We start from the raw sequence: 22,727 nt of genomic DNA, 5'->3' as shown, positions 1-22,727 counted from the left end.
GGAGTTTGGATGGTCTCTAAGCAAGCCCTCTTGTTCCCTAACCCCATATCTTACCTCCAGCTGCCCATTCTAAACAGCATCGTGCAGGGCGTTCCTCCCCAGTGGTCCTTCACTATCTCAATCTCTATTAGGAGAAGTCTGTCCAGAATGACAGTATGGCCGCTTCTGGCTGCAGTGCAGTGCAGTGCAGTGCCTCCCTTGGCATCCTGTGTGGCGAGGCCAATGTCGGTGAAAGTTGCCTGTGCAAGAAGAACAGGTGGTGGGTTAAATACGGGCTGATGCTGGCTCTCAGAGATGGACCCTCTTGGGGAGGGTCATGCTGCATCCTCCTGAAGCCTGGGTCCCATTCATGACAACTCGGTGCTCCCCATCATGGTACTGCACATGGTACAAGCAGTATCTAAAGGTTAGAGAGGAGATGGAAATCAATGGGGCTCTCCATTTTGACACCTCTATCCTCTTCCCTTGCAGTAGCATCAAGCTACTGACTGCTGACACAGTTCATTTAACCACTGTGTAAAATATTAAATAAACCCCATGAAAACAGCAAGTGGGGGCATGGAGGGATGGGGAAAACATCTTTGGCTAATGCATTCCTGGCCTTATCAGCTTTCTGCTTCCTTTTAGTGGTGCAGCAGTATTATCCCGTAGCCAGGGTTATTTTGGACCATGTTTCCAAGGACCAAAAAGAGCTATCTACAGAGCTATCTAAAATTATATTTCAAATAACAAGGTGTGTGTGTGGGGTGGGGAGGGGAGGCAACAGAATCAGATTCCAGTATTTAGCACTTTTGATAGTATCTCGATCCAGAAGGTAAATAATGACTAAGGTGAATATGAGGCCAAAATTTACCTCTTCATAGAATCATAGATTAGGGTTGGACGAGACCTCAGGAGGTCATCTAGTCCAACCCCCTGCTCAAAGCAGGACCAACTAAATCATCCCAGCCAGGGCTTTGTCAAGCCGGGCCTTAAAAACCTCTAGGGATGGAGATTCCACCACCTCCCTAGGTAACCCATTCCAGTATTTCACCACCCTCCTAGTGATATAGTTTTTCCTATTATCCAACCTAGACCTCCCCCACTCAACTTGAGACCATTGCTCCTTGTTCTGTCATATGCCACCACTTTGAAGAGCTTAGCGCCAACCTCTTTGGAACCCCCCTTCAGGTAGTTGAAGGCTATCAAATACCCTCTTTGTCAATACATTTTGATATTATTATGTATTTAACCGAGCAGCATTGCCTAGTGGATAGATCACCCAAGTAGGACTCACAGATCTGGGCTCTGTTCCTAGCTTCACCCCTGGCCTGCTGGATGACCTGGGACAAGTTACATTGCAGCTGTATGCCTTAGTTTCTCTAGCTGCACAATATACTGTAAAATGCTTTGTAAGAACTACTGATGAGCAGTGGTGTATAAGTAGTCGGTACTGTTACTTGTTTGTATGGTGGTAGTGCCTCGGAGCCTCTGGAGGCCAGGAACCCATGATGTTTGGCGCGCTCCAGAACTGGATGTCAGCAGATAAACTGCTGACATGGAATCTGATTGGTTAGCATTGTTCTAGCTCTTGGTAACAATAATAATACATAGCAGATAGGGCCAGGAGGTACATTAGAGGGAAAGGAGAGCTCAGGGTTAGAGCAGTAGCCTCAGACTTATGGGCCTGTCTAAACTACAATCTTAACTCGACCTAGGTTAAGTTGACTTACAGCCACCGCAGTAATTACTGTGGTGACTGATACCCACACGACCCTCCTTCTGTCAGTGGTGCGTGTCCTCACCAGGAGCACTTCTGCTGACTGAAAAAGGGTGGTGGGGAGGGGGGGAGGAGAGAGAGGCCTGAGAGCCAGGGCTCTCAGCTCCATGCAGCTCCCAACCGGGAGCCCAGCTGTTCCCCCGGGCTTCTTGCCTCCCTGCTTTGAGCAGGGGGTTGGAGTAGATGACCTCCTGAGGTTCTTTCCAACCCTGATATTCTATGATTCTATGTATAGACTCTGGTTATTAGGCCATACTTCCCTGACGACAAGGGCAAACACATTGACTTTAGCTCAGGGGTCTCAAACATGGGGCTTGCGGGGCTATTTCCTGCAGGCCGCTAAGCGGCCTGCGCACCCCCCTGGCCTTCCTCCAGGCCAGGGGTGGGCAAACTACACCCGCGGGATTGTCTCCCTCAAGCCCCGCGCCACTCCCTGAAGCAGCTGGCATCATGTCCCTGCGGCCGGGGGGAGAGGGGGAGAGCAGAGGGGTCCGTGTGTTTCCCTGGTTTACAGGCACCGCCCCCCGCCCGCAGCTCCCATTGGCCGGGAACGGGAAAACGCGGCCAGTGGGAGCTTCGGGGGAGGTACCCGGAGGAGCGGAAAGCAGTACGTGGAGCCCTGTGTCCCGCTCCCTCTGGGGCTGAAGGGACATGGTTCCAGCTGCTTTGCGGAGTGGCGCAGGGCTGGGGCCAGGGCAGGCAGGCAGCCTGCCCTGGCCATGGTGTGCGCCGCTGCAACCCCGGAACCGCTTTAGGTAAGCGGCTCCGGGCCAGAGCCCGAAGCCCTCCTGCACCCCGCCCCCCAGCTCCCTGCCCTGAGCCCCCTGCCACATCCTACAGCCCAACTCCCTTCCCTGAGCCCCCTGCTGCATCCCAAATCCCTTCTACACCCCAACCCCCTGCCCTGAGACCCCTGCTGCATCCCACCAGGGACGTCCGGGGGGGGGGCAAGTGGGGCAATTTGCCCTGGTCCCCGCAGGGGCCCCCACGAGTATGTCGGAGGCTCCCTCCGCCTCCGTCTCCCCCCATCCCCCGGCGTCTCACCTAGTAAGGGGGCGGGGTTGCAAACTGCGGCCGACCGGCGGGAACTCAGACCCCGCTGGAGACACCACGCTGCTGCAGCGCTGTCCGGGAGAGGGAGTAAGCAGCATGGTAAGGGGCCGAGGCCGGGCACCCGCTGACCCCATCCTCCCACAGCCCTGACCCCCATCTCTGAGCCCAGCCCCTCTGAGCCGGGCAACCCCCCGGATCCCATCCCCCACAGCCCTGAACCCCAGCTCCAAGCCCAACCCCTCTGAGCTGGGCACCCCCGACCCCATCCTCCACAGCCCTGACCTCCCAGCTCTGAGCCCAGCCCTTCTGAGCCGGGCACCCCCCCGGGTCCCATCCCCCACAGCCCTGAACCCCAACTCCAAGCCCAACCCCTCTGAGCCGGGCACCCCGACCCCATCCTCCACAGCCCTGACCCCCAGCTCCGAGCCCAACCCCTCTGAGCCGGGCACCCCCCGACCCCATTACCCCCACAGTCCAGACCCCCAGCTCTGAGCCCAGCCCCTCTGAGTCGGGTGCCCCCCGACCCCATTACCCCCACAGCCCTGACCCCCAGCTCTGAGCCCAGCCCCTCTGAGCCGTGCACCCCCCAACCCAGAGCCCAGCTCCCCACCCAGCCCTGGGCAACAGCAGCACCACCCCCAGGCAGCAACAGCTCATTGGCACCAACCATCACCATCACCCAGCAACAGCCCATTATGTAATTGCAAATGTATACATACCATTAAAGCATTTAATGTTTTTAAATAATGTATTTAGTGTATTTTCAAATTATTATGAATTAATTTTTGAATGTATTTCACTAGTTATTTTTTACATTTCCAAATACATGTTACTATAGTATTGCAACTTTTTTTATGGAAGGGGCCCCCGAAATTGCTTTGCCCCAGGCCCCCTGAATCCTCTGAGCCCCCTGCTGCATCCCACACCCCTTCTGCACCCCAACCCCCTGCCCTGAGCCCCCTGCCTGCACCCCCAACCCCTTGCTGCACCCCAACTCCCTGCCCTGAGCCCCTTGTCTGCCGCACCCCAACTCCCTGCCCTGAGCCCCTGCCTGTACCCCAACCCTCTGCCACACCCCGCACTCCCTCCTGCACCCTGCACCCCAACTCCCTGCCCTGAGCCCTCTGCTGCACCCTGCCCCCCTGCCGCCCCCCTCACCCCTCCTGCACCCCAAACCCTAACCCCCTGCCCTGAGCTCCCTGCTGCACCCTGCACCCCAACCGCCTGCCGCACCCCTCACCCCTCCTGCACCCCACACCCCAACTCCCTGCCCTGAGCCCTCTGTCGCACCCTGCACCTCAACTCCCTGCTCTGAGCCCCTGCCACACCCCTCCTGCCCCCTCTGGGGGCAGGGAGGGGGCGGAGTTGGGATGTGGACTTTTGGGAAGGGGTACCTCATGGGCACCCCCCCAACCCCATCCCCCTCACACTAGCCCTCGTGGTTATTTGAGTTTGAGACCCCTGCTCTAGCCATTGGGCTGTACTGCCCTGAGGCTAAGGGCAGGCAGGAGGACTTAATCGTGGCACCGTTGCCCCGCCCCAAAAAGGGATGGGGTGTACTTGCCCTGCAACACCAAGGAAAACTCACCTGCTATTGTGGTCTTTTAAAACCTCCAAACCCTGAGCAGGTTCGCTGGAGCTTTCTGGCCACTCAGGCAGCCTAGTCTATCACCCCCTCTGAGCAGCTCCCTGAGGCAACTTTTGGCAGACCCGTATGTGGGAGGGATGGGACAATGGGGAGGCCACTCCAGTGCTGTTCCCCTTTAATGGATGGGGAATAGGTGAGATGCAGGGGCACTCAGACCTATGGGAAACATTACAAGCATCATTGCCCAGGGCCATCGCTTAGCCCCTAGAGCCTTAAAACTGGACGTATTCAGAAAGGCCTTATTTTTGTTGTAGACAAAACGATAAATGTATGGAAGGAGAGAGCTCACTACGACCAGAGCATGAGAGATGGAAAATGGCTGGGATTTCTAAAGGCGCTCTTAGGCCCATATCTAGCCCTCATTCCTATAGTATCTGAGGGCCTCCCAATCTTTTTTAATGCACTCACTGGTCCTCACAACACCCCTGTGAGGCAGAGCAGGGCTGTTTTCCCATTATACAGGTGGGGAACTGAGGCACAGAGAGGCTGAGTGACTTGCCACAGACTGCCTGGCAGAGCAGGGAATCAAATCCAGGTTCTCCCAAATCCTAGGCTAGTGCCCCAAACACTGGCCCATGCTCTCTCTTGGTGTCACTGTCCATGAATTCCAATGGAATTTGAGGATTGAGCCCCCTTAGGCTTTTTTTTTTTTTTTTTTTTTTAAATCTCACCTAATGGTTTTGCTCACAATATTGGTATCTATGGGGAGTATAAATTATATTGGTGCCAGCAGATGGCAGACTTGCAATGATTTTCTTGGGACTATAGACCTGGGTACTGTACTTCTCCTCATCTGACGGGAAAAGGATATCTACTGCAGGTCTAACTTCACTCCTACACAGCACACCTCTGGCATCTCACCACTGCCATCCCTCTCTCATCTATCTCTCATTCTATGTCCAAATCCCCCCAGCCATCATCTCACAGCCCTACCTCTGACCTCCCTAACTGCAGGGCTGAGCTGACCCTTGCCATCACCTGCCAGTCCTGTATCCGCTCTGCTCTGTCCACGGGGAAGCACACTTAACAGCTTAAGTGCTGGTGGCTATCGGGAGTGAAGGTCCAGGGTAGATGCTGTGTGGAACAGGAGACCGAGGGCTCCTGAAGGGAATTGTTACAGGGGTGAAGGTTGAAGTGGCTGCCCCTTGGTAATTGGAAATCTAATCCCTGGGAAAATTATCAGATAGATTGGAACCCATTGGACTGATGAGCATGGTGCTGACAGAGCGTAAGCCATTAGCAACTGCCTCGGGTATCAAGAGGCCACCAAGTGCATCAACACAGCCATGCTTTCGAGTAGCCTGATCCACAGCCCATTGAAATCAATGGAAAGACTCCTAGGGACTTCTGTGAGCTTTGGATCATGCCCTCGCTGCCTGATAGGGCTTCAAGGCTGTGAAATTCATTGCTGGAGTCAGTGCTAGCTGGGATGTTTGGTGTCTGAGCTCTTACGCCTTCTCCGCTCCAGTGTAGATGGGAGAAGGGTCAGACGAAATAAAATGCAATCCAAATCCTCTCCCAGAACTCAGACAGGCTCATGGCCTAATTCCTCAGTGACTGAGTCCACAGCCTTAATGTTCTGTTAGTGAAACCTTTTGTATTGAATTGTGATTGGTGTCCAGGGCTCCAGGAATATGTAATTCATTATAAGCCCCTTTGCCTCAACAGCAATCCTTTCCTAGGTGGATTCTGGACCCAGGTTCCCAGGTGAATGCCAACCTCTTGGTGCGAAGCAGAGTGCAGCAGGGTCCCCAGGGGAGAACCCTGTACAGAACTCTGCTGGGAGGTGTCAGGGCACTGTGAGCTTGCACACCTCTGCAGGGGAAAGGGGAGAAGGGCGGGGGGATTTCATATTCACGGACAGCACAAACACTTGTAACATGTAGCTGCTTGGTAACAAGACACCAAGGTAACCCCACACCACTGACACACTTGGGCATGTTCTGTCCTATCTTAGGCCTTGTCTACACTTGCAAGTTAGAGCGCATTAAATCAGCCCCAGGCACCCTAACTTCTGAGATGTCCACACTGGCAAGGCACATAGAGCACCTGGACTTGACGTCTGGAGCGCTCCTGGTAATCCACTTCCACAAGAAGCATAAAGTTTGCTGCGCCCTGGCTGGAGCGCCACGGTGCCAGTGTGGACGCCCTGGTCTATTAATGCGCTCTGATCGGCCTCCAGAAGTGTCTCACAATGCCTGTGCTAACCACCCTGGTCATCACTTTGAACTCTACTGCCCTGCCCTCAGGTGACCAACCGCCAGACCTGCCCTTTACATTCTCTGGGAATTTTGAAATTCCCCTTCCTGTTTGCTCAGCAAGGCGTGGAGTGATCTCAGTGCATCTTTCCAGGTAACCATGCCTCCACATGCCAGGCGATCCCCAGTATGAAGCAATGGTGAGGTGCTGGACCTCATCAGTGTTTGGGGAGAGGAAGCAGTCCAGTACCAGCTGCGCTCCAGCTGTAGGAATTACAATACCTATGGGCAGATATCAGGGGCCATGATGGAAAGGGGCCATGACCGGGATACAGTGCTTAAAGTGAAGGAGCTGCGGAATGCCTACCACAAAGCGTGGGAGGCAAACTGCTGCTCCCACGACCTGCTGTTTCTACAAAGAGCTGGACGCGATACTTGGGGGCGACCCCACCTCCACTCCGAAGACCACCATGGACACTTCAGAGACCATAGCAGCACAGAGTTCAACAAGTCAGGAGGAGGAAAGCGGGAGCGAGGGTGCTGAGGAGATGGGCTGGGACCTCTGCTACTGTCCCTTGACTGGTCTCCTTGCAGGAAGCCAACGTAAACCACTACCTGCCTGCTCCCAGCACCCCACGCAAGGACTGGGGGGCCAAAGGTAGGCTATGGAATTCAACACAAGCTCCACCTTCCCATGGAGGATCTCAAACAGCCTGTCCCTCTCCATAGTGGCTGGTGCATCTTTTTCCTTCTTTGCATTGCTATTGATCCTCTGACCCTTATTGATCACCTTTTCCTGCCTTCCTGCTGGCTAGAAAGCCCCTTGTGACCTCCAGGTTAGAAACAGACATGATGAGATGAAATTAAAAAAAGGAAAGTTTAGGCTGGAAAAATCCTGTGGAAACCTCACTGCCAAGAAGCCAGGACATGTGCCAGGAGTGGAACAGTACAAGGGAACAGGTGGAAGCCTCTCAGCGGCTCTAACTTACGCTGGCTGGAACAATCTCCTAGGAACCCTTCTGCCCATTCAGAATTGTCAGAACACAACATGTTTCAGCCACACTCCCTCCTATCTTAGCCTTGCCTCTGGCGCAATCTGGAAGACCCCTTATCAGGGGAGGTGGAGGGGATAATATGGAGTGAGCTATGCTGACTTTATGCCATTGGGGGATCCCAGATGACAGGGGAGTCCCCAGCTGTCCCTGTAGGTAGGGGAAGCAGGAAATGCCTGACTTCAGAACTGCTGTGTGCAGAGAGCTCTGTGTTGCACAGTATACTGGGTTTCTTCTTACCTTAGGTCTGCAGCGAACAGCAGCTTGAGGCAGGTCAGGTCCTCCTTGGTTGCTGCATAGTGTGCTGACACTGCTCCTTTGTGCATCTCCATGGCTGCATCATAGCCTGCCTGCAGCAACCACTGCACAGCCTCTGCATGGCCAAAACAAGCAGCCAAGTGCAATAGAGAGGACCCCGAGGCACCCTGCTCCTGCAGAGAGAGGGAGAGCAGAACTCCAGGGGCTCGGCTGGGACATACCTATTGCCTCAGAGGGGCTGACAGGAGGCAGGGCCATGATTCACTCTATCTGCCTGACATGCTGGGGAATTGAGGGACTGCTCCTGAGGCACTGGGGCAGCCTGCACACCCTCCAGCCTAGCAGGGAGCTATGGGAGCATTGTGCGTCCCTGAAACAAAATCCCTCTCCCGCTTCCTCTGGGGTGGGGCAGCTTGTGAGTATCAAGTACAATGCAGACCTTGGTCAGGAGTGTCCTGTGGTCACAAAGGACTGGCTGTGACTGGGACTGCACCTGTGCAGGGGCATACAGGCAAGTAAGAACTCCCAAACCCCTGCACAGGCTACTCAGACCTTGGGTCTGGATGTACAGGAGTGAGGAGAACTGCACACCTACCTACCTCCAAAGGACAGACTGGTGGAGAATGAACCTTAGTTATTTCTCCACAACACACCAGCCAGCAATGCTGAGTCAGGATGGGGCAGTAATTTGCTGTTGGCAGCCAAGAGCAAACAACTATCTCCCTGGAACAAGGTGAGAACAGGATAGGAGGCTGTGGCTTCCTCAGCCACAACCCCTTCCCGGGGATGCTCTTGGGATGGGGAAGCCATGCACTGCCCTTTACCATGACCTAGAGCAGGGGTAGGCAACCTCTGGCATGCGTGCCGAAGGTGGCACATGAGCTGATTTTCAGTGGCACTCACTCTGCCCGGGTCCTGGCCACCAGTCCTGGGGGCTCTGCATTTTAATTTAATTTTAAATGAAGCTTCTTAAACACTTTAAAATCTTATTTACTTTACATACAACAATAATTTAGTTATATATTATAGACTTATAGAAAGAGACCTAAAAACGTTAAAATGTATTACTGGCACGTGAAACCTTAAATTAGAGTGAATAAATGAAGACTTGGCACATCGCTTCGGAAAGGTTGCCGACCCCTGTCCTAGAGATACAAGTAAGCCCAACATTTTTAGCATGGATTTTCCTCATGGCTTAGGCCTATCTTTAGTTCTGATGCAGCTGTTTCTCAGGAAGAATGCTATTTGTCCACATAGTGTGTCATAAGATACTAGCTTTATGCTAGAATCCACCTAGAAGCCTTTCCTTCTGCCTCTTCTTCCTCAGTTCTGTATGCACAAAGAGAAAGAGAAAACAGAGAAATATATTGGCTGCAAAACAATGATCCTGAATTACCCAATTTGTCATCTAGGTTTGCACCATGGCAAACTGATACTTATCACCCAGCTGGTGGACTTAACAGGTAAGTACCTGGTTGTTCTTGACATTAATTCCTGCTCAGACACAAAGGTGAGCCAAGGGGATTCTCTGAGGGTATGTCTACACTGTGAAATTAGGTCGATTTTATAGAAGTTGATTTTTTAGAAATCGATTTGATACAGTCGATTGTGTGTGTCCCCACTTAGCGCATTAAGTCGGCGGAGTGCGTCCACAGTACTGAGGCTAGCGTCGACTTTTGGAACCTTGCACTGTGGGTAGCTATCCCACAGTTCCCGCAGTCTCCTCTGCCCATTGGAATGCTGGGTTGAGCTCCCAATGCCTGATGGGGCAAAAACATTGTCACGGGTGGTTTTGGGTACATGTCATCAGGCCCCCCTCCCTCCTTCCCTCCCTCCCTGAAAGCAACGGCAAACAATCATTTCTTGCCTTTTTTCTTGGGTTACCCGTGCAGACGGCATACCACGGCAAGCATGGAGCCCGCTCAGCTCACAGTCACCGTACGTCTCCTGGGTGCTGCTGGCAGACGTGGTGCTGCATTGCTACACAGCAGCAGCTCCTTGCCTTCGCGGCAGCAGATGGTGCAGTATGACTGCTAGCTGTCGTCATTGTCTCCTGGGTGCTCCTGGCCGATCTTGGTGAGGTCAGTCGGGGGCGCCTGGGCAGACATGAAAAAAGCAACAGAGGGGCCTGTGGCACCTTTAAGACTAAAAGAAGTATTGGGAGCATAAGCTTTCGTGGGTAAGAACCTCACTTCTTCAGATGCAAGTAATGGAAATTTCCAGAGGCAGGTATAAATCAGTATGGAGATAACGAGGTTAGTTCATAGACTCATAGACTCATAGACTTTAAGGTCAGAAGGGACCATTATGATCATCTAGTCTGACCTCCCGCATGATGCAGGCCACAAAGCCGTCCCAACCCCTTTCCCTTGACTCTGCTGTTGAAGTCCCCAAATCCTGTGGTTTAGAGACTTCAAGTAGCAGAGAATCCTCCAGCTAGTGACCCCTGCCCCATGCTGCGGAGGAAGGCGAAAACCCTCCAGGGCCTCTGCCAATCTACCCTGGAGGAAAATTCCTTCCCGACCCCAAATATGGCAATCAGTAGAAGCCCGAGCATATAGGCAAGATTCTCCAGCCAGACCCTTATTGGCCATTGATACTATTTACCCGCGATGGCACGCTGTTCATTTGACTAAAATCATGTTATCCCATTAAACCATCCCTCCATAAACTTATCTAGCTTAATCTTAAAACCAGACAGGTCTTTCGCCCCCACCGTTTCCCTCGGAAGGCTGTTCCAATATTTCACCCCTCTGACAGTCAGAAACCTTCGTCTAATTTCAAGCCTAAACTTCCCCACGGCCAGTTTATATCCATTCGTTCTCGTGTCCACATTAGTACTGAGCTGAAATAATTCCTCTCCCTCCCTGGTATTTATTCCTCTGATATATTTAAAGAGAGCAATCATATCCCCCCTCAGCCTTCGTTTGGTTAGGCTAAACAACCCAAGCTCCTTGAGTCTCCTTTCATACGACAGGTTTTCCATTCCTCTGATCATCCTAGTGGCCCTTCTCTGTACCCGTTCCAGTTTGAGTTCATCTTTTTTAAACATGGGAGACCAGAACTGCACACAGTACTCCAAATGAGGTCTCACCAGTGCCTTGTATAACGGAAGCAGCACCTCCTTATCCCTACTAGATATACCTCTCCTAATGCATCCCAAGACCGCATTGGCTTTTTTCACCGCCACGTCACATTGTCGACTCATAGTCATCCTGCCGTCTACAAGGACTCTGAGGTCTTTCTCCTCCTCCGTTACTTCTAACTGATGCGTCCCCAGCTTGTAACTAAAATTCTTGTTAGTCATCCCTAAATGCATCACCTTACACTTTTCACTATTAAATTTCATCCTATTTCTGTTACTCCAATTTACAAGGTCATTCAAGTCTCCCTGCAGAATATCCCGATCCTCCTCCGAATTGGCAATACCTCCCAACTTTGTGTCATCCGCAAACTTTATCAACCCACTCCTACAATTGGTTCCGAGGTCAGTAATAAATAGATTAAATAAAATCGGTCCCAAAACTGAACCTTGAGGAACTCCACTGGTGACCTCCCTCCAACCTGACAGTTCACCTTTCAATACGACCCGCTGCAGTCTCCCCATTAACCAGTTCCTTATCCACCTCTGGATTTTCATATCGATCCCCATCTTTTCCAATTTAACCAATAATTGCTCGTGTGGTACAGTATCAAACGCTTTACTGAAATCGAGGTATATTAGGTCCACCTCAAGGTCCTTAACTACTTTCTCCTTCAGAATTTTCTCCAGGACCTTGCACACTACAGATGTTAAACTGACAGCCCTGTAGTTACCCGGGTCACTTTTTTTCCCTTTCTTGAAAATAGGAACCACATTAGCTATTCTCCAGTCCAACGGTACCACCCCCGAGTTTAAAGATTCATTAAAAATTATCGCTAAGGGGCCTGCTATTTCTCGCGCCAGTTCCTTCAATATTCTTGGATGAAGATCATCCGGTCCGCCCGACTTAGTCCCATTAAGGTGTTCAAGTTTGGTTTCTACCTCAGATATGGTAATCCCCTCTCCTGTATCCCCTTCTGTCACGCTGCCAATATTCCTAATCCCTTCATTGGCCTCATTGAACACCGATGCAAAATATTCGTTTAGATATTGTGCCATGCCTAGATTATCCTTAATCTCCACTCCAGCTATAGTCTTCAGCGGTCCCACTTCTTCTTTCTTTGCTTTCTTCCTATTTATATGGCTATAAAACCTCTTACTATTGGTTTTAATTCCCCTCGCAAGGTCCAACTCTACACGGCTTTTGGCCTTTCTCACTCCATCTCTACATGCTCTGACCTCAATAAGGTAAGTTTCCTTACTGATCCCTCCCCTCTTCCACTCTTTGCACGCTTTCTGTTTTTTCCTAATCGCCCATTTGAGACGGTCGCTCATCCAGCTCGGTCTAAATCTATTGCTTACTAACTGTTTTCCCTTTTTTGGGATACAGGCCTCCAACAGCTCCTGCAGCTTTAATTTAAAATAATCCCAGGCATCTTCTGCCTTTAGATCCATTAATATGTTTGCCCAATCCACTTCCCTTACCAGTCCTCTTAATTTATTAAAATTAGCCTTTTTAAAATTGTAAACCCTAGTCTTCGATTTAATTCTGTTAATCCTTCCATTTAGTTTAAATCGAATTAGCTCATGATCACTCGAGCCAAGGTTGTCCCCCACAACCATTTCCTCAACGAGGTCCTCACTACTCACCAAAACCAAATCCAAAACGGCCTCCCCCCTCGTCGGTTCAGCTACTACTTGATGAAGGAATTGATCAGCAAGCACATCTAGGAACATCTGAGCTCTATTATTGCTACTAGCATTTGTTCCCCAATCTATATCTGGGAAGTTAAAGTCCCCCATAATTACACAGTTCCTATTAGTATTTACTTCCCTAAACACATTAAATTAGGGTTACCATATTTCAACAATCAAAAAAGAGGACGGGAGGAACCCCGCCCTAGCCCTGCCCCTGTCCTGCCCTAGCCCCGCCCCTGCCCCTTCCACTCCCTCCCACTTCCTGCCCCCTCAGAACCCCCAACCCTCCCCCCCCACGCCTTGTCCCCTGACTGCCCCCTCCTGGGACCCCTACCCCTAACTGCCCCCCAGGACTCCACCCCCTACCTAAGCCTCCCTGCTCCTTGTCCCCTGACTGCCCCCTCCTGAGACCTTCTCCACATCCTAACTGGCTTCCTAGGACTCTACCCCCTACCTGTCCCCTGACTCCCCCCCTGCACTCCTGACCCATCCAACCCTGCTCCCTGTCTCTTGACTACCCCCCGCAGAACCTCCCTGCCGCTTCTCTGACCCCCGGCCCCCTTACTGTGCTGCAGAGCAGCGCGCTCGGCAGCAGGGGACGGGAGCAGGGTCGGAGCTCCAGACTGCTGGAGGCCGAGGCGACCGCCGTCGATCTGTGAATGCAGGGCGGGGGGAGGGAGGGAGAGGAGGGGAGTGGTGTCAAGTTGCAGGGGAGAGGAGGGGGGAAGTGAAGGAAGGGCTCTGGCTGCCGGAGCCAGTGCGAGTGGCACCATCCGGCCGGCTGCCCTGTAAGCCCCGCATGCTCTGCATGGGGGGTGGGGGAAGTCCGGACATTGACAAATTCCCCCTGGACGCTATTTTTAACTGAAAAAAGCCGAACATGTCCAGGGGAATCCAGAAGAATGGTAACCCTAATTAAATAGTTCTTTATCCATATCCTGGGTAGATCCCGGCGGTCTATAGCACACCCCAAGCACTATCCCAGGGGAGGCTCTAGTAGTTCTTTTACCCAGTGTGAGTATTGCCCAGACGGACTCTGTCTTATCCATTTCATCAGTTATTATTTCTTTACAGCTTACCTCATTATTGACATACAATGCCACCCCCCCCACACCTTTACCTTTGTTCCTATCTTTCCGAAACAGCACATACCCTTCCATACCTGTACTCCAGTCATGACTACCATTCCACCACGTTTCAGTTATTCCTTCGATATCCAGTTTCATTTCTCGGACCAGGAGCTCCAATTCCTCCATTTTGTTACCTAGGCTTCTCGCATTGGTGTATAAACATCCTAATGTATGCCGTTTAGCCTGTCTCCCATTAGTTATGCAATTTGTTATGGACCCCTTACTGTTCATCCCCCCTCTCCTTCTTATGTCCAATCCCATCCCCCCAGCTATATCTCTTCTTATCTCATCACTCACCTTTTCAATGTTGGAATCTGGCGTGGAGATTAACTGTACATCTCCCAACCGTCTCCCCCAACTTCCTAGTTTAAAGCTCTTTTGATGAGATGAGCCAGCCTCCCTCCCAGAAGTCTATTTCCTTCCCTACTCAGGTGAAGTCCATCCCGTGAGAACAGTTGTCTGTCCCCAAAAGCCTCCCAGTGGCCATACATCCCAAAGCCCTCCTTATAGCACCACTCCCTTAGCCAACTATTTATCCTCACAATCCTGTCAGTCCTTTGCTGCCCTTCTCTAGGAACAGGCAGAATCCCACTAAAGATGATCTGAGCCTCGATTTCCTTGAGCGTCTTCCCCAGCCTGGCATAATCTACCTTGATTCTCTCTAACGAGAACCTAGCCGTGTCATTCGTTCCTACATGAAGGATTATCAAGGGGTTCTTACCTGCTCCTTTTAGTATCCTTTTCAACCGCAGGTCCACATCCCGTATCTTTGTGCCCGGTAGACAGCACACCACATCAGGGAGGGTGAGGTGCTCTGATAGCAGTTGAGGTGTGAACACCAAGGGAGGAGAAATTGCTTCTGTAGTTGGATAGCTATTCACAGTCTTTGTTTAATCCTGATCTGATGGTGTCAAATTTGCAAATGAACTGGAGCTCAGCAGTTCCTCTTTGAAGTCTGGTCCTGAAGTTTTTTTGCTGTAAGATGGCTACCTTTACATCTGCTATTGTGTGGCCAGGGAGGTTGAAGTGTTCTCCTACAGGTTTTTGTATATTGCCATTCCTGATATCTGACTTGTGTCCATTTATCCTCTTGCGTAGTGACTGTCCAGTTTGGCCAATGTACATAGCAGAGGGGCATTGCTGGCATATGATGGCATATATAACATTGGTGGACGTGCAGGTGAATGAGCCGGTGATGTTGTAGCTGATCCGGTTAGGTCCTGCGATGGTGTTGCTGGTGTAGATATGTGGGCAGAGTTGGCATCGAGGTCTGTTGCATGGGTTGGTTCCTGAGTTAGAGTTGTTATGGTGCGGTGCGTAGTTGCTGGTGAGAATATGCTTAAGGTTGGCGGGTTGTCTGTGGGCGAGGACTGGCCTGCCTCCCAAGGTCTGTGAAAGTGAGGGATCATTGTCCAGGATGGGTTGTAGATCACTGATGATGCGTTGGAGACGTTTAAGCTGAGGACTGTAGGTGATGGCCAGTGGAGTTCTGTTAGTTCTTTTTTGGGCCTGTCTTGTAGCAGGAGGCTTCTGGGTACACGTCTGGCTCTGTTGATTTGTTTCTCTATTTTCTTGTGTGGGTATCGTAGTTTTGATAATGCTTGGTGAAGATCTTGTAGGTGTTGGTCTCTGTCTGAGGGGTTGGAGCAGATGTGGTTGTACCTCAGCGCTTGGCTGTAGACAATGGATCGTGTGGTGTGTCCGGGGTGGAAGCTGGAGGCATGAAGGTAGGCATAGCGGTCGATGGGTTTTTGGTATAGGCTGGTGTTAACGTGGCCATCGCTTATTTGTACTGGTGTCTAGGAAGTGGTCCTCCTGTGTAGATTGGTCCAGGCTGGGGTTGATGGTGGGGTGGAAGCTGTTGAAATCATGGTGGAATTCTTCCAGGGTCTCCTTCCCATGGGTCCAGATGATGAAGATGTCATCAATGTAGCATAGGTAGAGAAGGGGCATGAATGGACGAGAGCTGAGGAAGCGTTGTTCCAGGTCAGCCATAAAAATGTTGACATATTGTGGAGCCATGCGGGTGCCCATAGCGGTGCCACTGGTCTGGAGGTATACATTGTCACCAAATTTGAAATAATTGTGCGTGAGGATAAAGTCACAGAGCTCAGCAACAAGTTGTGCTGTGTCATCATCAGGGATACTGTTCCTGACAGCTTGTATTCCATCTGTGTGTGGGATGTTTGTGTAGAGAGCCTCTACATCCATGGTGGCTAGGATGGTGTTTTCTGGGAGGTCACCAATGCATTCTGGTTTTCTCATGAAATCAGTGGTGTCACGGAGATAGCTGGGAGTGCTGGTGGCGTAGGGTCTGAGTAGGGAGTCCACATATCCAGACAGTCCTTCAGTGAGAGTGCCAATGCCTGAGATGATTCATAGATTCTAGGACTGGAAGGGACCTCGAGAGGTCATCGAGTCCAGTCCTCTGCCCGCATGGCAGGACCAAATACGGTCTAGACCATCCCTGATAGACATTTATCTAACCTACTCTTAAATATCTCCAGAGATGGAGATTCCACAACCTCCCTAGGCAATTTATTCCAGTGTTTAACCACCCTGACAGTTAGGAACTTTTTCCTAATGTCCAACCTAGACCTCCCTTGCTGCAGTTTAAGCCCATTGCTTCTTGTTCTATCCTTAGAGGCTAAGATGAACAAGTTTTTTCCCTCCTCCTTATGACACCCTTTTAGATACCTGAAAACTGCTATCATGTCCCCTCTCAGTCTTCTCTTTTCCAAACTAAACAAACCCAATTCTTTCAGCCTTCCTTCATAGGGCATGTTCTTAAGACCTTTAATCATTCTTGTTGCTCTTCTCTGGACCCTTTCCAATTTCTCCACATCTTTCTTGAAATGCAGTGCCCAGAACGGGACACAATACTCCAGCTGAGGCCTAACCAGAGCAGAGTAGAGCGGAAGAATGACTTCTCGTGTCTTGCTCACAACACACCTGTTAATACATCCCAGAATCATGTTTGCTTTTTTTGCAACAGCATCACACTGTTGACTCATATTTAGCTTGTGGTCCACTATAACCCCTAGATCCCTTTCTGCCGTACTCCTTCCTAGACAGTCTCTTCCCATTCTGTATGTGTGAAACTGATTTTTCCTTCCTAAGTGGAGCACTTTGCATTTGTCTTTGTTAAACTTCATCCTGTTTAACTCAGACCATTTCTCCAATTTGTCCAGATCATTTTGAATTATGACCCTGTCCTCCAAAGCAGTTGCAATCCCTCCCAGTTTGGTATCATCCGCAAACTTAATAAGCGTACTTTCTATACCAATATCTAAGTCGTTGATGAAGATATTGAACAGCGCCGGTCCCAAAACAGACCCCTGCAGTACCCCACTCGTTATGCCTTTCCAGCAGGATTGGGAACCATTAATAACAACTCTCTGAGTACGGTTATCCAGCCAGTTATGCACCCACCTTATAGTAGCCCCATCTAAATTGTATTTGCCTAGTTTATCAATAAGAATATCATGCGAGACTGTATCAAATGCCTTACTAAAGTCTAGGTATACCACATCCACAGCTTCTCCCTTATCCACAAGACTCGTTATCCTATCAAAGAAAGCTATCAGATTGGTTTGACATGATTTGTTCTTTACAAATCCATGCTGGCTGTTCCCTATCACCTTACCACCTTCCAAGTGTTTGCAGATGATTTCCTTAATTACTTGCTCCATTATCTTCCCTGGCACAGAAGTTAAACTAACTGGTCTGTAGTTACCTGGGTTGTTTTTATTTCCCTTTTTATAGATGGGCACTATATTTGCCCTTTTCCAGTCTTCTGGAATCTCTCCCGTCTCCCATGACTTTCCAAAGATAATAGCTAGAGGCTCAGATACCTCCTCTATTAGCTCCTTGAGTATTCTAGGATGCATTTCATCAGGCCCGGGTGACTTGCAGGCATCTAACTTTTCTAAGTGATTTTTAACTTGTTCTTTTTTTATTTTATCCGCTAAACCTACCCCCTTCCCATTAACATTCACTATGTTAGGCATTCCTTCAGACTTCTCGGTGAAGACCGAAACAAATAAGTCATTAAGCATCTCTGCCATTTCCAAGTTTCCTGTTACTGTTTCTCCCTCTTCACTAAGCAGTGGGCCTACCCTGTCTTTGGTCTTCCTCTTGCTTCTAATGTATTGATAAAAAGTCTTCTTGTTTCCTTTTATTCCCGTAGATAGTTTGAGCTCATTTTGTGCCTTTGCCTTTCTAATCTTACCCCTGCATTCCTGTGTTGTTTGCCTATATTCATCCTTTGTAATCTGTCCTAGTTTCCATTTTTTATATGACTCCTTTTTATTTTTTAGATTGTGCAAGATCTCGTGGTTAAGCCAAGGTGGTCTTTTGCCACATTTTCTATCTTTCCTAACCAGCGGAATAGCTTGCTTTTGGGCCCTTAATAGTGTCCCTTTGAAAAACTGCCAACTCTCCTCAGTTGTTTTTCCCCTCAGTCTTGATTCCCATGGGACCTTACCTATCAGCTCTCTGAGCTTCCCAAAATCTGCCTTCCTGAAATCCATTGTCTCTATTTTGCTGTTCTCCCTTCTACCCTTTGTTAGAATTGCAAACTCTATGATTTCATGATCACTTTCACCCAGGCTGCCTTCTACTTTCACATTCTCAATGAGTTCCTCCCTATTTGTTAAAATCAAGTCTAGAACAGCTTCCCCCCAAGTAGCTTTTTCAACCTTCTGAAATAAAAAGTTGTCTCCAATGCAGTCCAAGAATTTGTTGGATAGTCTGTGCCCCGCTGTGTTATTTTCCCAACATATATCCGGATAGTTGAAGTCCCCCATCACCACCAAATCTTGGGCTTTGGATGATTTTGTTAGTTGCTTGAAAAAAGCCTCATCCACCTCTTCCACCTGGTTAGGTGGCCTGTAGTAGACTCCTAGCATGACATCACCCTTGTTTTTTGCCCCTTTAAGCCTAACCCAGAGACTCTCAACACTTCCGTCTCCTATGCCCATCTCTACCTCAGTCCAAGTGTGTACATTTTTAATATATAAGGCAACACCTCCTCCCTTTTTCCCCTGTCTATCCTTCCTGAGCAAGCTGTACCCATCCACACCAACATTCCAATCATGTGTATTATCCCACCAAGTTTCAGTGATGCCAACAATGTCATAGTTGTATTTATTTATTAGCACTTCCAGTTCTTCCTGCTTATTCCCCACACTTCTCGCATTTGTATATAGGCATTTAAGATACTGGTTTGATCTTTCCTCCCAGTTTTGTCCTGACTCTCCTTTCTCTCTGCCAATATAGCCCACACTCCCTCTCATTTCTGACCCATCTCCCAGGTCTCCATGTTCCCCACTTACCTGTGGGCTTTGCTCACCTGTCCCCGTCGAACCTAGTTTAAAGCCCTCCTCACTAGGTTAGCCAGTCTGTGTCCGAATAAGGTCTTTCCTCTCCTCGAAAGGTGAACACCATCTCTGCCTAGCAGTCCTTCCTCAAATAGCATCCCTTGGTCTAGGAAGCCAAAGCCCTCCTGGCGACACCATCTTCGCAGCCAGGCATTCACCTCCATGATGCATCTGTCTCTGCCCGGGCCCCTACCTTTGACAGGAAGAATTGAAGAGAATACCACCTGCACTCCAAACTCCTTCACCCGTACTCCCAGAGCCCTGTAGTCACTCTTGATTTGCTCAGTGTCACACCGCGCAGTATCATTTATGCCCACATGGATGAGTAGCATGGGGTAGTAGTCAGAGGGCTGGATAATCCTCGACAATGCCTCCGTAACGTCTCGGATACGGGCCCCCGGCAGGCAGCATACCTCCCGAGATGAAATGTCAGGGCGACAGATGGGCGCCTCCGTCCCCCTCAGCAGAGAGTCTCCGACCACCACTACCCTACGTTTCCTATTCGCAGTGGTGGCAGCAGACTTTCCAGCCTTAGGGGTACGAGGCTTCTCCTCCTTTACTGTAGGGAGTGATTCCTTCTTTCCTGTATCAAGAAGAGCATAACGGTTACCTATAACCACGGCAGGAGGGTTCGGAGCAAGGGTGGAGCACTGCCTGCTGCCAGAAGTAACCAGCTGCCAGTGTCCACCCTGAGCCATCTCCTCCTCCACCAGTGGTGTATCAGCAGTCCTGCGTACTGGGACAGCTACCTCAGCTGTCTCCACATGGACACTGTCGAGGAATTGCTCGTGGATACGGATGCTCCTCAACCTAGCCACCTCCTCCTGTAGCTCTCCCACCTGCTGCCTGAGAGATTCCACCAGCAGGCACCTCTCACATTGGATGGTCCCCCCAGCCTGGATATCAGTAAGTGGAAATTGCAAGTTACAGTCTTTGCAAAACCACACCAGGATCTGGGTAGAGGCATCCATGCTTAGGCACTCTGTCTGGCTACAGGCACAGGTGGAGGAGACAGTAGCAGTGCTGGCACAGGTGTTGCGGGTCTTCCTAACCATCATAAGCCTCCCTCTGTCAAACTCCCGTCTGCAGCCCCCTGTCAGCTGAAAGGGTTGTTTAAGCAAAAAGTTATGAATGTAGTTGCTTTATAGGTATTAAGGGGAATCAAGAGAAAACAGATGGAACTGGCAAGGGACCCTCGCCCCTTTCCTGCTCCCCTTCCAAACTCCCTTGCGAAACTCCCTGTTAGCAGCCCCTGGTCGCTTGTGCGCTGCTTTATAAAGCCCTGGCCTGTATGAATGCCCCGCCCACTGATGAAGGCTCAGCCACTTACCAGAGGCTTCTAGCTTTCAAACCTTCCAACTGCCAGCCACAGCACACGGTCCTTCAAACAACCAAAACAAACAAACAGACTGACAAACACAAGCTCAGCACACAGCAAGTAACCCTCAAACACAAACAAACACACACTACAGACAGTCACTTACCCCAAAAGGGTGCTGTATTGCTCCTCCTTCACCTGGAGAACTCCCTTGCAAAACTCCCTGTTAGCAGCCCCTGGTCGCTTGTGCGCTGCTTTATAAAGCCCTGGCCTGTATGAATGCCCCGCCCACTGATGAAGGCTCAGGGATAGCCTGATAGGGAACCCCATTGCAGCAAAGCCGTCCACTATGACCTGCACATTTCCCAGAGTCACTACCCTTGATAGCAGCAGCTCAGTGATCGCATTGGCTGCTTGGATCACAGCAGCCCCCACAATAGATTTGCCCACTCCAAAGTGATTCCCGACTGACCGGTAGCAGTCTGGCGTTGCAAGCTTCCACAGGGCTATCGCCACTTGCTTGTGAACTGTGAGGGCTGCTCTCATCTTGGTATTCTTGCGCTTCAGGGCACGGGAAAGCAAGTCAAAGTTCCATGAAAGTGCCCTTACGCATGCGAAATTTTTGCAGCCACTGGGAACCATCACAGATCTGCAACACTATGCGGTCCCACCAGTCTGTGCTTGTTTTCTGGGCCCAGAATCGGCATTCCACGGCATGAACCTGCCCCATTACCACCATGGGCCCGTGCTTTGAGAGAAGTTTGTGTCCATGTCCTCATCACTCTCGTCATCGCGCTGCCGTCGCTTCCTTGCCTGCTTTTGAAGTTTCTGGTGCAGCATATACTGCAGGATAATGCGCGTGATATTTACAGTGCTCATAACTGCCGCAGTGATCTGAGCGGGCTCCATGCTTGCCATGGTATGGCATCTGCAGGAGAGCAGAGTGGCAGCGGAAGTGGTCGTTCGATGACGACAGTTTGCAGTCCTACTGCACCGTCTGCCGCCAGCAGCACCCAGGACACAACAGTGGCGGCTGAGCTGAGCGGGCTGCGTGCTTGCCGTGGTATGGCATCTGCGCAGAAAAAAGGCGCGAAACAATTGTGTGCCGTTGTTCTCACGGAGGGAGGGGGCGACTAACGACATGGCTTACAGGGTTGGCTTACAGGGAATTAAAATCAACAAAGGGGGTGGGTTTGCATCAAGGAGAAACACATACAACTGTCACACCGAAGCCTGGCCAGTCATGAAACTGGTTTTCAAAGCCTCTGTGATGCGCAGCATGCCTTGCTGTGCTCTTCTAATCGCAAACAGCCTAGTCAGCAAACAGCACCAGAGAGCTTTTAAACGTCCAAACTCACATTCTACCACCATTATGCACTTGCTCAGCCTATAGTTGAACTGCTCCTTGCTACTGTCCAGGCTTCATGAGCCATGGGAGTAAGGGGTAGACTGGGGTAGGTGCGACCTCGCGGTGCTGCCAGCTGGGAGAGCAGCCTGAGGCAGAAGCTCACATGATATTCCAGGCAGGACTGAATCTCCATGAGATGAAACTTAAAGAAGAGAATGACCTGGAGTCACTCCCATTTATGTCCAGGCGCGGTCTGCCAGGAGCACTGAGGTCTGCCAGGAGCACCCATGTCTGCCCAAGGACCGTAAGCTGTCTAAAATCCTACCTGCCACATGAGTCCACAACAGGGGTACCCCTAACTCACCCAGCAATATCATCAATTTATCCAGCTACACACTCAACCCAGCAGAAGAGTCTGTCCTATCTCGGGGACTCTCTTTTTGCCCCAGCACCCCCACGAACATGATACAGTTCTGTGGTGATCTGGAAGCCTACTTTCGCCGCCTCCGACTCAAAGAATACTTTCAAGATAACACTGAACAGCGCACTGATACACAGATACCCTCCCACCAACAACACAGGAAGAAGAACTCCACATGGACTCCTCCTGAGGGTCGAAATGACAGTATGGACCTATACTTAGAATGCTTCCGCCGACGTGCACAGGCAGAAATTGTGAAAAACAACATTGCTTGCCTCATAACCTAAGTCCTGCAGAACGCAATGCCATCCACAGCCTCATAAACCACCCTGACATTATCATCAAAGAGGCTGATAAAGGAGGTGCTGTTGTCATCATGAA

The 22,727-nt window shown here is 50.5% G+C and overlaps 1 protein-coding gene across 1 annotated transcript in view; it reads right to left on the bottom strand.

Annotated features, from left to right (window-relative positions):
- Window positions 1-22,727, bottom strand: part of ESPNL (espin like) — an 85,725-nt gene that overhangs the window by 40,358 nt on the left and 22,640 nt on the right. Inside the window, 1 exon segment of the mRNA XM_034781850.1 lies at window positions 7,951-8,141. Within this exon segment, the coding sequence (XP_034637741.1) occupies window positions 7,951-8,141 (191 nt within the window).

The sequence above is a fragment of the Trachemys scripta genome, chromosome 9, assembly GCF_013100865.1.
Source record: "Trachemys scripta elegans isolate TJP31775 chromosome 9, CAS_Tse_1.0, whole genome shotgun sequence".
Lineage (NCBI taxonomy): Eukaryota > Metazoa > Chordata > Testudines > Emydidae > Trachemys > Trachemys scripta.
The sequence above is the reverse complement of the archived record's forward strand: the minus strand, read 5'-3'. Positions and strand labels throughout refer to the sequence as shown.